At 31.9% G+C, this 14,014-nt stretch overlaps 1 protein-coding gene and 1 long non-coding RNA gene across 5 annotated transcripts in view; one reads left to right on the forward strand and one right to left on the reverse strand.

Moving 5' to 3' along the window:
- trh (PAS domain-containing protein trachealess) overlaps positions 1 to 12,306 on the reverse strand; it is a 395,076-nt gene extending 382,770 nt beyond the window's left edge. For 2 of the 3 annotated variants that reach the window (XM_088258584.1, XM_088258582.1), the window contains exons 1-2: positions 11,761 to 12,306; positions 7,851 to 8,363 (exon numbers count right to left, since the gene is read on the reverse strand). In XM_088258584.1, the coding sequence (XP_088114710.1) occupies positions 7,851 to 8,017 (167 nt within the window). In that variant the 5' untranslated portion in view covers positions 8,018 to 8,363; positions 11,761 to 12,306. Of the gene's footprint in view, positions 1 to 7,850; positions 8,364 to 8,956; positions 9,013 to 11,760 lie in introns of all 3 variants that reach the window. The other variant, XM_088258583.1, reaches the window with a different exon arrangement.
- Positions 12,307 to 12,373: 67 nt separating this feature from the next.
- The window catches only part of LOC148310337 (uncharacterized), a 45,165-nt gene continuing 43,524 nt past the window's right edge, over positions 12,374 to 14,014 (forward strand). For both annotated transcript variants that reach the window (XR_015837414.1, XR_015837413.1), the window contains exon 1: positions 12,374 to 12,478. This is a non-coding gene — a long non-coding RNA (uncharacterized LOC148310337). The remainder of the gene's footprint in view (positions 12,479 to 14,014) is intronic.

The raw sequence follows: 14,014 nt of genomic DNA on the forward strand, positions 1-14,014 counted from the left end.
TTAATTATACTAATATGTTCATGTGACATGTGTATTTATGTAATTTCACGTATTAAGTTCGGTTCTGTTCAACCATTCCGTTAACTTATGTACAAAAAATTGCCAGCAAATTTTAAACACAACAAAATTTAATTTATTAAATCCTGTATGATTTATGAAAGCGCTCATATCTTTTATAAATTATAATATATTATCATATGGGAGAATAAACATCGGCATAATTTTCATAAATATTATAGTTGAATTATTTTATAAACGAGGTACAAGTAAGGCATAATGTTTGAATCGCTTGAACATGCTATTATTTATATTTTCGAGAATTATTAGCTAACTATCACGCCGCTTCTCCGTTAGGGTAGGCAGAGAGAATAAAACTCTACACTACTCTGTCATTGTCAACATACTTCGCCTCTTTAACATTCATAGATACCCGCCGATTATTCAACTCTTGACCTGATCACTTTCCAGTATTTGAAATACCCGATAATGCCAAGTTTTCCTTGGTCTTCCTTTGCTCGTATTTCCAGCTACATTCGATTTTTTTATGCGGATATCCCCATAATTGGTGGCTAAAATTGAAAAATACGTCACAAACACCTAGACCAATTGGAAATTCATTTAAAATTTTTAAAATCAACCCCAGAATTATAAACTAAATTTGACACACTAAAAATTGAGAATAAAAGTAATTAATTATTTTTACAGGTATTTGCCAAAATAACACCTGTTTATTTTTTAGGAAAAATATTTTTGTGTTTTTATTGTTTACAACAATACTTTAATTTCATACTATTCCTTTAAATTTATGTTTAATTAATTCAATCAAACCCTTATCCGCACCTAAATGGTGCATAGGACACTGCAACATATAAACGCAGTGTTATCTTGATCGTTAACACATGAAGGAAAGGTGATCAGCCCTCCGCTTCAGGTACAAGTCCAGGGTAATATAGAATAAATATTAGAGTGAAAAAATCACTTATATTTATTTGACCCCCCCCAGGAATCAAACCCTGCACCTCCAGAATGGTAGCCGACCGTGCTGACCATTAGACTACGGAGGCGGACAATTAATAAATTAATAAAATTTCAGTGACTCATTATTAAAAATAGGTATTAAATTGTTGTAGAGTGAGTTCGAATCCAGAAACTCAGGAGTCCGCGACACTTACCACGGGACCACTATCCGACTATAAACATCTCGAATCCAATTACATCAAAAGTTGAAGGGAAAATGGTTGTATGTCATTGGGCGCATGTGTGTGTTTAATTTGTTATATGTTAATTTCTATGTTTACGATCCATCTAATAACATGCCCGCTGTGAGTAGTCATAATCGATATAATAGTTGAGCCATCAATCAAATTGTATGAGATATTAAACGACTTCTATTATGAATACATTACATACTAATTATATATAAAAATAGGCTGTTTAGATCATTGTCGCAAAGATAAATAAACTAACTTACTAACTAGCTAACCATCACACCGCTTCCCCGCAAGGGTAGACAGAGAGAATAGAACGCTACACCACTCTGTCTTTGCAAACATTCTTCGCCTCTTCCACGTTCATGCATCACATCATTCTAACTCGCCCTTTGTTTCGACTTCTTACCTGACCGCTTTCAAGTATTTGGCATACCTGATCGTGCCTATTTTTTTTTGGGTCTTCCTCTGCTCCTTTGTCCAATTATATTAGCCTCATAAATTTGTTTTACCGTTCTTTCCTCACTCATTTGTTCTAAATGTCTAAACCATCTCAACACACTTTTATTAATTTTATCGATAATGCTTATCTCGGCTTTGAATTCCTTCCTTATTTCACTATTCGAACATCTATCATACATCGTTTTGTCGACGATGAATATATTTTTTATATGAAAATAATTGATTTCAATAGACAATTGCTTCGAAGCATTGTGATTTTTTCACTCTAATATTAAATCAATATTCCCCTCGACTAGTACCTGAAGTGGAGGGCTGATCATTTTTCCTTCATGTGTTGACGATCAAGAAGACACTGCATTTATATGACACCATTGGGGTACGGATAATGGTTCCAAGAGAGAAGAAGAATTGCTTCAATGCATGGAAGTGAAGCATATGGTTGGTAGAATTAGGATAAAAGTAAACTGAATGCAGTCGGAAGGCGATCTCTCAGACGAATGTGGGGCATAATGGTGTATGATAGATGTTCGAGTGGTGGTACAAGAAAGTATCACCACTCGAGGGTGCTGAGATGGTTAAGGGAACGTGAACGGGTTATGAGATGAATGTGATTAGTAATAGAAGCAGAAGAAGACTGAGGACTGAAAGCATGGCATACTTTAAAAATGATCAGGTCAAACCTCAGAATAATCGGCGGGTATGGAAGAGGAGATATATGAATGTGGAAGAGGTGAATATTGTATGCAAAAAAAGGGCGTTCTATTATCTTTGTCTACCCCTGCAGTCAAGTGGCGTGTTTTTAATATTTTATTTTTAAACTTTAAAAACAGTTTATATTGTATACTAGAAATATAATATAAGAATTTCTGCTTAGTAAAAAGCTTCTTTACATCTCACCAATAGATGTCTCTAGTGAAGTTCTAGTGATTCAAGAACAAGGTTTCTAAATTGGTTCATATATATAGAACTTCCAAGAATTTGAGTAGTGTGGTTGTCAATAATGGGTAGAATTGGTGAATGTTACACGTGTGTAAAGTGATCACTTAAACCAGCCTATGACGGTCGTCAGCCCCGTAAATGCCCAGACTTCCATATTTTTCTTTATCTTTGATGAGGTGTCAAAAAATAGTATACTAGAAAATTGTTTTCTTTTGTTGGTTTCAACAAATCGTTGATTACAATATCTCTTTTTGAATCCGTTGTGCATGAGTCACATATACCATACGGCATATCATATCCTATACCAGGGGTAGGTAGGCAACGTATGGCACGCGAGCCATTGTGGCTCTCTAAGCATTTTTTTGGCTCTTTCTTTATCAAATTCAAAATGACATTTTACAGAAATTCTAATTATTTTCTGCATTTTCATTTTTATAATCACATATGAGCGATAAAACCTTTCTCTTGTTAAAACTATAGACATCGAAAAGAAAACGACATTCGAAAAACCACACTAGTTTCTAAACAATTTTCATGTTCAATATGCCGCCAATAAAAGGCTCGTTTGTTGGCCAACATACCTTTTTATATTAAAGACAACCATTCTCATGCATCTTTTAAACATTCAATAACTTCAATAAATTTATTGCAAATAAAAAATTGACTCCCCAAAAATTTCTTAACTTGTTGGGTAATATATCCTAAATTAAATTTGTTGGGTAATATATCCAAAATAAAATCCACGGTTTATTTGGTTGAATTCTACATTTATTGATGTATATTTTAATACGTGACGCGTTTCGTCTTCTTAGGACATTATCAAACACTGACTCAAATTATTTACAAAACGTCCTTATATACTAACAATAATAATTTTAGTCAGTGTTTGATAATGTCCTAAGAAGACGAAACGAGTCACGTATTAAAATATGCATAAATAAATGTAGAATTCAACCAAATAAACCGTGTTTAATTTTGGATATATTAGCCAACAATTCAATATGGAATTCTACCAACTGTCTGCAGTTGCAATAAATAAATTTCTTACCTGTTTTGCTACTCACGTTTGGCTCTTTTGGTCCAAGAGGTTGCCGATCCCTGTCCTATACAACGTACAATGCAAACATCGTATTATACTTTCCGCCCGCTTTCCGATTGGTGCCGCCAGAGACCAATCAAAATGCAAATCGATTTATTGATTTATACTTGTTTAATTAATTGTATTTACATGTAACATGACACAAGCTATTAACTGGGAGATAAGGCCGGAGAAAGACGGATTACGGACCTCGCAAGGTCAGGCATCTTGAATACCAATGTTATAGGTATCTCAACTAGAGATGATATGAAACATCTATCATTTTTATATGGAAGAAGATAAGTTATCCCAGGTATCCCAGAAGATGGGTTATCCCGGAGTGTCTCAGGGTATTCAAAAACGTTATATCGCTCATCCTTTCAGCAACGTCATATATAAAAAATCGTAAATTTTCAGTTGTGCATGTTTTTAGAATGCCCAGAAAATGTTCCATATCCCAGTAAAAGCGGAATTATTTAAACTTGATATTTACCCGCTACAGGGCAGAAAGTGTTGTTTTTGCATTTTGAATAAAAGGTATTGTTTAATTTTTTTTTTAAATGAACTTAATATTTTTCAAATGGATAAAAAACTTTCAGGTTTTACCTAAAAAGATCTGTTGCACAGTAAAAACTTCAATAAGTAGGTTGATATTTATTTTGTATACAATTTAATATATTCTTAAACATCAAAAACGATCTCCTAAAAATTCATGTTTTTTTTTTATATATGACGTTGTTGTAAGGAGTGAGCGATGTATTTTATCTCAAGTTGGGATAACTATGTATAACATTGATATATCATGAATAATCCTGGTGAATAAATCAATGTCTGACTCCTCTAATTCATTAAGTTTTATTTTATTGTTGAAATAAAACACATCAAAATCTTTTTTTAAATTGAAACATTTCATCATCCTTAACATTTTTGCGTAATGGGCAATTATATATAACTGAAAGTTGGTATATTTGCTTCAATTCAAACACTCAACAGTATTTTTCGAGTGAAAATAGTTGAAATTAGTAGGTTTGCAGAAAACATATTCAGTTTCCAAAAACGGTCGTCTGGCCTACTCCGATTCCAAGACTCTAAATACAAGTCCAACTTTGAAAACTTGTATTTTGGGTGATTTGGTTAAAACCAATTCAACAGAGACTAATTTGTTAATATTTTTTTAGACGGTGGACTAGAATGGTCAGAATGAATTATAAATATTTATACGTTTGGCGTTTAATTTGCAGAACTCTATTTTATTTTATGTATTAAATGTTAAATCAAACACTGTTTATTTGAGTCTATTAAGTTGTATTTTATTGTTTAAAAAAACATAAAAATCAATCTTGTCACAATTGTTTCGCCTAGTTATGGTATTTTTAAACGAAAATCTGGAACGATATTGAATTGTTTTTAACCAATATGTAGGACTTGCATTTATAGTCCTTGCATTGGAGTAAGCCAGACGACCGTTTTTGGAAACTAAAAATGATGGTTTCTGCGAACTTACTAATTTCAACAATTTTCACTCGAAAAATACTGTTGATGTTTTAATTTGAAGCAAATATACCTACAACGTTCAGTTACATTTAATTATCCATTACGTAAAAATGTAAAGGATGGTGAAATGTTTGAGTTTTTTTGCTAGAAAATTATTTATTATTTTATAGGCTCCAATAGCACCAGTGGGTCTAATTTTACAATGAAATACCACTGCTGATACATTTTATTTTATTTCTGATTCATGTGCATCCTAAAAATTCTTACAACATATTCTTCCAATATTTTGACTGTGTCCAAATACTTGTTCACAAATCTGGATTATCTCCAATAACAGAAGTTATTTTTGACTCATCCAATATGAAAAAGAATAAATAAATAATGGGTACAATTGATGAATGTTTGTGTGTACAGTGATCACTTAAACCAGCCTATGACGGTCGTCAGCCCCGTAAATGCCTAGACTTCCATATTCTTCTTCATCTTTGATGAGATCTCAAAAATAACATATTCTTATATTTAAATAAAGGAAATTATGTATAATATAGGAAACAACTGAATCTTACAGCAATGCGTATATATGTTCAATAATGAGCAGAATGGTAAAAGTTATTAAAGTATTATATAAAAAGTGATCACTGAAATTGTCTAAATACAAGGTCGAAAGCTATGGAATAATCAGACTTTCATTTTCCTTCGTATAAACGGGCAACAGAGATGCTCCACCTCAGTTGATTTACCTGTCATACCTAAAATAAGAGTCTATTATATCTAATTTATTTGCTCCTGTTGAAATTAAGTTCATTCAACCAAAATCCCATGATTCGAAAACCAAGTTCGTCATTATTGATCGACACGAAAATTTAAGTAGAATTAATATGGTAACCGATTAAGGGGTCGTTGATGACATGTTGATCTCGGAATAGATTTTGGAGGGGGTGAAAAAAGAATTAAAGGGCGCATTCAAATGGCAAAAGTGTAATTACACACCCAACAAAAATATGGACCGACAGCTACAATAAAAATAATACAAAAATTAATTGCTCCTGTCTCCAATCTTCCCCATCATGACATATGGTTTAAAAATTTGGATGATGAGAGCGAGAGAATGTCATTATACGTATATTAATTTGAGATATTGTACAACGATAGATCCTGGACCAAACGCTGCACAAATTTGTCATTATTGGAAGAACTGAGCATCAAAGAGAGAATCAACGCTTTCCATCTGAAGCTCAAACTGTGATTCAATAAGAATCTCACGAGGCTTTGAAAAATATAAAATGAACGACAATATTCCTGGTAGAAATAAACCATTGACACGTATCCATGACGTAGATAGACCAGATTATAAAACAATTTATTTTTTTAATTTAAGTTTTATTTGGTATTTAAAAATTCCTCTCCTTTCCATTTCCTTCTTGCAAAATCTATTTTTTATACTATACCTTTACCCTTATACTCCCTTCCTCACACACACACACTCCCGCTCTTTTTTTTATCTCTTAATGTTTTAATAGTTATTTTAACATAAATGTGGAATTGTTTAATTGGCTTTATTTTCATTAATGTAACTTTTTTTGTTAATGTAATGAAATGTTTATTATTGTTAATGTAACTATTTATTATTTTATACTTTTTAAAATGTTAAGCTGTACAATTCCCGAACAAATAAAAAATACCACTATTTCTTAAAATCTATTATGACGCGTGTTTCGATGCGTTCCGCATCATTTTCGATTCGATACATAGTTATATGTATCGAATAAACGATATTAGTTGATAAGATTGACACGACAGTTATAGCGTGATAGTTAGTTGGTTAGATTTAAATTTTCAGAAATGCAATTTTTTTTTGTTGTTTAAATTTTTCATCAGCGAATCTAACTTATTTGCATATAATCCGCTAATCATTTTTTGATAATTATATTTGATTTTTAAACTATGAAATGCAACAGAAGCATTAAAGTGATATAAACTCAATATATCGAATAAATATGCAGGCGATACAAAAATAAATATATATTATTAAAAATAAAATTTAAAAAATATACGATTTTTAAAAAAATTATATTACATTTGAATACATTAATATAAATTATCTTACTAACTTTAATGTACATTTATTTTTAAACGTTTCTAATCGAGAAGTCGCCCGACGGTAATAAACCTGACAAAAAAGTGAATTAAATAGAATTATATTATCCAACATTAATATTAAATTATAAATAACATACAGATAGGTAGGTACATATAAAAATATTTTTATATATATATTTTATATTTCCTGTTATGGTGAAATTCTAAAAAGCTATAGATAGATACAAAAACTAGCGTTTAGGCATTATTTACGTTTCATAATTAGTTTCTATACCGATTTATAGCCCTTTCGAATTTCACCATAATATGTAATATAAAATGTATATAAAAAGTGTATTTTTTATATGTACCTAAGTATCTGTATCTTATTCAATTTCACCATAATACGCAATATGATGTATTGACTCAAGAAGTAATTGCTTTTTCTCAAAGTGACGTTTATACTGAAAGATTAAAACAATCTTCAAGTATTTAATGAAACCACATTATTAATAAATACATATTTATAAAATAAAAACAGCCGTAAATCCGGTTAAAAATACAAAAAATTATGAGTAATGGGTACTTACCGGTAGTAAGGAAACGGCTGAGGAACGTGAAGATCCATAGGCATGGCTGCTCCAGCATGCGCGTGCGCATATTCATGCTGCATGACGCCAATGCCGGCTCCTGCGCCGACGTGATGACCCAGCACGGCCGCCCACGGAGACGGAGCGAACCCCCCGGGATGCTCCATGACTAGCTTCAATCACCAAATCGCCCCACTCGACAACCAAACCGCCCCACTCGACCACCAAATACCCCCAGTCGACCACCAAACCGCCCCAGTCGACCACCGAACCGCCCCAGTCGACCACCGAATTGCCCCAGTCGATCACCGAATCGCCCCAGTCAATCACCAAATCGCACCAGTCAGTCGCCAATATCCCATCAGTTAATCACTAATTTTAGACAACGAGTCAATCACCAATTTTAACCACGTTTCGCCGCGTTTATGACATTTTCAAAGATATTCAAAATGTTATCACTTCCATACGTATACTATTTAAAGTAGTTTTTCTAATGATTTAAATTTTTAACTCCTAAAGAAAATAAGAAAATGAGACATACATTGAAATGAAAAAAAAATTATTAACTTATCTTAAGGATTATGATGTTCTAATTTTTATAACATCCCTAAGCGATTTTTTTTCACTGATTCTACATTTAACTGTTCCTAATGGGACACGAGCTTACAGCTAGGAGTAACTGCGCTATACGCATTGACTGCATTAAGAAAATTGAAGTTACGTTCACTCTCACTGTATTTACGACCCTAAGCGATATTTTTTTAATGTAACTTTAAAAAATTTCATATGATAAAGATTAAAAAATATCTTTATCATCTGAAAACAGAAGTTAGATTAAATAAAATTGAACATTTTTATCTAAATATGAAGGCAATCAATAAACCACGTTGGTTAGAAAATAAGCAAAAAAATAAATTTAAAAAAAAAACTGGTCTAGGTGTTTCGAAGTCAATAAAAATATTACTGTTTATATAAAACTGTATTTTGTTATTCTCTTTTTACACTAGAAGAAGGCTCTATTTTAAATGAATGAATTTTTCATAACCAATATTGCTCAACTAATTAATTTTTCAAAACACTTAAATTACAGTAAATATTTGTAATACCTAAACACTCCACGTAATACTGCGCACCACGAACTGATACCGTTTGCCACCTGCAACTAAAATTATTTCACAATTTCAAGATTTGTTACGAAAAACAAAAAAACAACAAAATTATTATTACGACGTCACTGGAACAGCTATTATACAGAAATAGTATTGTTGTGATTATTATTATTTTTATTTTTATTTCATATTTATTTATAAATCCTATACATTCGGATCAACAAACTTATGAGGCGAATTTAGTTGGCTATATCGTAGTCATACAGGAGAAAGTGACCAAGTGCATTTGTTTACAAAAACGTGATCATTGACTATTTGATATCTTACTAGCTTAATATTGCCCTGAAAAAATCCCAAAGGATTTTAAACTTAGAAGTATAATATATTGACTTGTTAAAAATGACTAACTGCATTTTTGTTTATTTCCTTGCCAAGCAAAAGTGACTTAAATGACCCTCCTGAACATTTTACGTTTTGGTAGTTGGTCACTTTCTCCTGTACGACTACGATATGAACTGAAGAAGATTGAGGAAAACTTGACAACATGGAGTATTTCAAATACTTGAAAATGGTGGGTCAAGAGTCGAAATAATTGGCGGGTATATATGTATATGAGGAGATGCATGAATGTCTAAGAAGCAAAGAATGTTTGCAAAGACAGAGTGGTGTAGCGTTCTGTTCTATCTGCCTACCCTTTTGGGGAATTGGCGTGATGATTGATTCATTTGTTAGTTAAGATTAATTTTTGTTTAATATTTCAATAGGATTTATTTAGTATGTAATGAATTAACTTAATTATTTTACGACCAGATATTGAATGTGCAAACAATATGCAGCTATTTTTTTTATAAATGTTTGAATTATTTTATTTTCTTTGAAGATTCTGATCTGTTTATTAAATAACTAATCGTATATACTCTCGGACTTGTTTTGTTTATCATTTATATTTATTTATTTTGACCCCTCTGAAAATTGAACCCGGGATCTCCAGCATGAAAGCTAAATGCGATAAGTACTAGACTATGGAGGTGAATATACCTACTTTTCAATTATGTTCTAGTAATTTTCTTAACGGGTTAACGGTTTTAATTTTTTATGTAGTATTATACATAGGTGTGTAGATGACTTAGATAAATACCTATTATTTTTTTCATAATTTATATCCTAAGGTGTAATTAAAATTAAATAAAGTATACCAAAAAATCTGCTCAACATATTCTTAAATGACGAAAAAAATCGATTAGGTAAGATTATTTATTTCTATAACATTTAAGACATTTTTTGCACATAAACGTACAAATATTATGCTCAATATACCTATGAAAAACCACATAGAAATGTAGAAACTAATGTTGAAATTTTTATACAAAAGCAAGTTTTCATGCAAAAATTAACATTGTTTTTTGTTTTCTATGTCATTTTGAATTTAATTTATCTACTTGTATTAGTTGTTAGAATGATTATATTCCTTCATAGATGCAATTATTTTTTTATAGTAAAATGGTGGAAATTATTAATTAAACGACTCCCGTCTTTAATATGAAGTCATCCTTTTTTATTTCGTCGTAAAAATTATGGAGGGTTCATCTTGAAGATGCCGATGTATAAGGTATAAAGTATTTTTCATTAACATTATTTTTTTATTTTTTAAACAACAACCACTTCTTGTAACCAAAGTATTAAGTGGTATATTTACAAGTTATTTATATGATCTATAGATTAAAATAAAAGATATTTCGTTTCAATTATCTGGATAATTATCAAAGTTTTCATACTTGTAGAACAAATTTGCGATGGCTTTTTGTATAAAGCGGGTCGAAATACATTTTAGAGAAAAATTTGAATTAAGTTTTACTTGGTGAATTTTGCTATATCTTAATACCTATTGTGGCGGGTGTTTTGACGTATTCAACATTATTATCAAACACGGTAAAATAATAAATCTTAAATTCATCGAAATACGTCATACAATATATTATATGAAAATTAATGGTATTTAAAAGGTATAAGTTAAATATGTATATTCTAACCCTTATCCGCACCCAATGTTGCATAGGACACTGCATCGTTTTGACGCAAAGTCATCTTGATCGTTAACTGCATGAAGGTAAGGTGATCAGACCTGCGCTTCAGGTACCAATTCAGGGTGATTAAAAAAATTATGAGAGTGAAAATCATCTGCATTTATTTTGACACCTTTGGGAATCAAACCCGGGACCTCTAACATGGCAGCCGAACGCGCTAACCACGGAGGCGGACATAAAGGAGTTAAATATAAATGTATAGATATTTTGATGAATCAATTGATGATAATTAATTTATTAAACCGCATTTGATTTTTTTTTATTTAATTTATTTGTGTTGTCATACCAATACCGTCGCAAATTTAAAATTCATCATTTTGATAAAAAAATTACAAATGTTGCAATCATTATTTATATGAATTTAAGGTTTTAAAAATAACTTTTGTAGAAATGTAAGTAGGTTTTACATATTCTAAACCTCAAACCTCAACATTTAAAAAAAAAACTTTAATAATTTTTTGACTAATACTGACGACAAAAGGCTATTACATAGTCGATTTATTATATAAGAACATTCCATTTTTAATTTAAATTTTACTTAGTAAATACCATTATTTCTTAAAATCTATTGTGCCACGTGTTTCGTCGCATTCCGCACATTTTCAAACACGACAAAAATAGATACATTTTACCGCAAAGTGACTGCCGAATCAATTAATGAAAAAATATTCCAAATAAGCATTCTAAGATAATTTAACTTTTTTGGTGTGCAATTACCTATGGTGGCAAATATGTTAGGAAAAAAGGTGTTGCCAATTATCGATGGTCGTCGTTAAAATTTTTGATAATTTTTATATTAGATAATAATCACAAATTTCACTTCACAATGCAATCACAATTTGAATAATATCACAAGCGACACAATGCGGCGAATGACAGTAGCACGCGCGCACAACTCGCCCAATCAGAATCTAGCGGGGACATTCCAATTGACAGGTTCAGATTTCAAAACACGAACCACTTCTCGACACGGTATTTCACTAAGCTTAAATTACTATTAAATGTTAATGTTTTATTAGCACTAACGCGAGAATTTCACAATATTTCACAACAAACAGTTAGGTACTTTTTTATATTTTTTCACAGTTTCCCGCGTAAACAGAAAGAACACCGCCAACTTTCGAACACTTTTCAAACGGTCGAAAAACGCATCGCGGCGCGCGTTCTAATTAGGAACCCGCGCGATTTTTTCCCGCTTCGCTTTTGTTTTTATTTGATTTATTTTTTGAACTCAGTAGTTGGCCGTCGGGTCTGTTGGCAGCACGTGTGTGGACCAAGCCAGTCGACCGGCCATTGACAGAGTCTCTGCTATCAAACCACTACGGGCAAACATCCTTCCACATCCCCGGCGAGGCATCTGTGTAGCTACGTGGACCGACTCGGAGGCGTTCGGCACACTTCGGGAGCGCTCGGTCATCTTTGCTCGCAGCGCTGTGTGAGATATTTTTCTTTGAAATTCGACGAATTTTCATGCGATTTTCAGTTACGTAATAAATAATATACAAATATCTGCACACAAAAGCATAAATGTCACATCAAAAGTTAATTTTATTTAAATTTCTTATTGCGCAATGATTATTAATATAAAGTAGTTGCTGAATTAATACAACAGTAAATTGAAATTTATGTTTTTTTTTTCTTTCTCATTTATACTTTATGTTCAAGCACTACCTAACCAGACAACTATATATTGTATCAAACGTTTTGGCCAATATCACTGGTCTGTTTTTGGTTGGTTGGAAGATATTGTTTCTTAGCAATCAGCCCGCCAATTCAATTAATTATTTTTTTTTAAACATTTTTTTTAAACATTTAAACATAGAAGAAAACTATGGAAGTCTGGGTATTTACACGCCTATGACCTATCATCGGCTGGTTAAGCGATCACTTTACACACGTTTACCTCTCATTATTCTACACATGGTTGATAAGTACACTACTCAAATATTTGGTACAGCAGCCATCTATGTTGGATTGAGAAAGCTTTTTATTAAGCAGAGATCCTTTAATTTATCATATTTTTTTGACACCTCAACAAAGATGAAGAAGAATTTGGAAGTCTGGGCAATTACGGTGATTACGACCGTCATAGACTGCTTTAAGTATTACTTTACATACGTGTAACATTCACCAATTCTACCCATGTCTGACCACACTACTCAAATTCTTGGAATTATAATGTTGTGCTTATAATCCAAGATTCGGACCTCACATACAAATGTAAGAGATTCTGCTCAGTAAAAAAGTTTCTCCGTCTCACCAATAGATGTCACTAGTGAAAATTCTAGTGATTCTTGTACAACATTTTGAGTGTGTCCAAATACTTGTTCACAAAATCTGAATTATCTCCAATTACAGGAGTTATTTTATTATTTTATTTTATAATCTCACCAATAGATGTCTCTAGTAAAGTTCTAGTGATTCAAGAACAAGGTTTCTAAATTGGTACATATATATAGAACTTCCAAGAATTTGAGTAGTGTGGTTGTCTATAATGGGTAGAATTGGTGAATGTTACACGTTTGTAAATTGATCACTTAAACCATTCTATGACGGTCGTCAGCCCCGTAAATGCCCAGACTTCCATATTCTTCTTCATCTTTGATGAGATGTCAAAAAATAATATTCTTGTAGGTACAATGTTTCAAAATTGTATCATAAATATAGAACTTCCAAGAATTTGAGTAGTTTCGTCAATCCTGGGTAGAATTTGTAAATGTAAAGTGATATCTAAATCAGCCTATGACGGTCGTAAGCCCCGTAAATGCCCAGACTTCCATATTCTTCTTCATCTGTGTTGAGATGTAAAAAATGAATGTAACTTATAAAGCCAATAAACTTCACTAACTCAGAGGCCCACCATGATGTATTTAAGTAATTTGCAATCACCACACAGCCGCCATTATCTCCTTCAGTGCCCTGAAGTGAAGATAAGGAAGAGAATAAGAAAAATACGTTTGAGAATATCCCG

This window comes from Brachycentrus maculatus, unplaced genomic scaffold (assembly GCF_059751285.1).
Source record: "Brachycentrus maculatus isolate JH-2025_06_01 unplaced genomic scaffold, ASM5975128v1 h1tg000099l, whole genome shotgun sequence".
In the NCBI taxonomy this organism is placed as follows: Eukaryota; Metazoa; Arthropoda; class Insecta; order Trichoptera; family Brachycentridae; genus Brachycentrus; species Brachycentrus maculatus.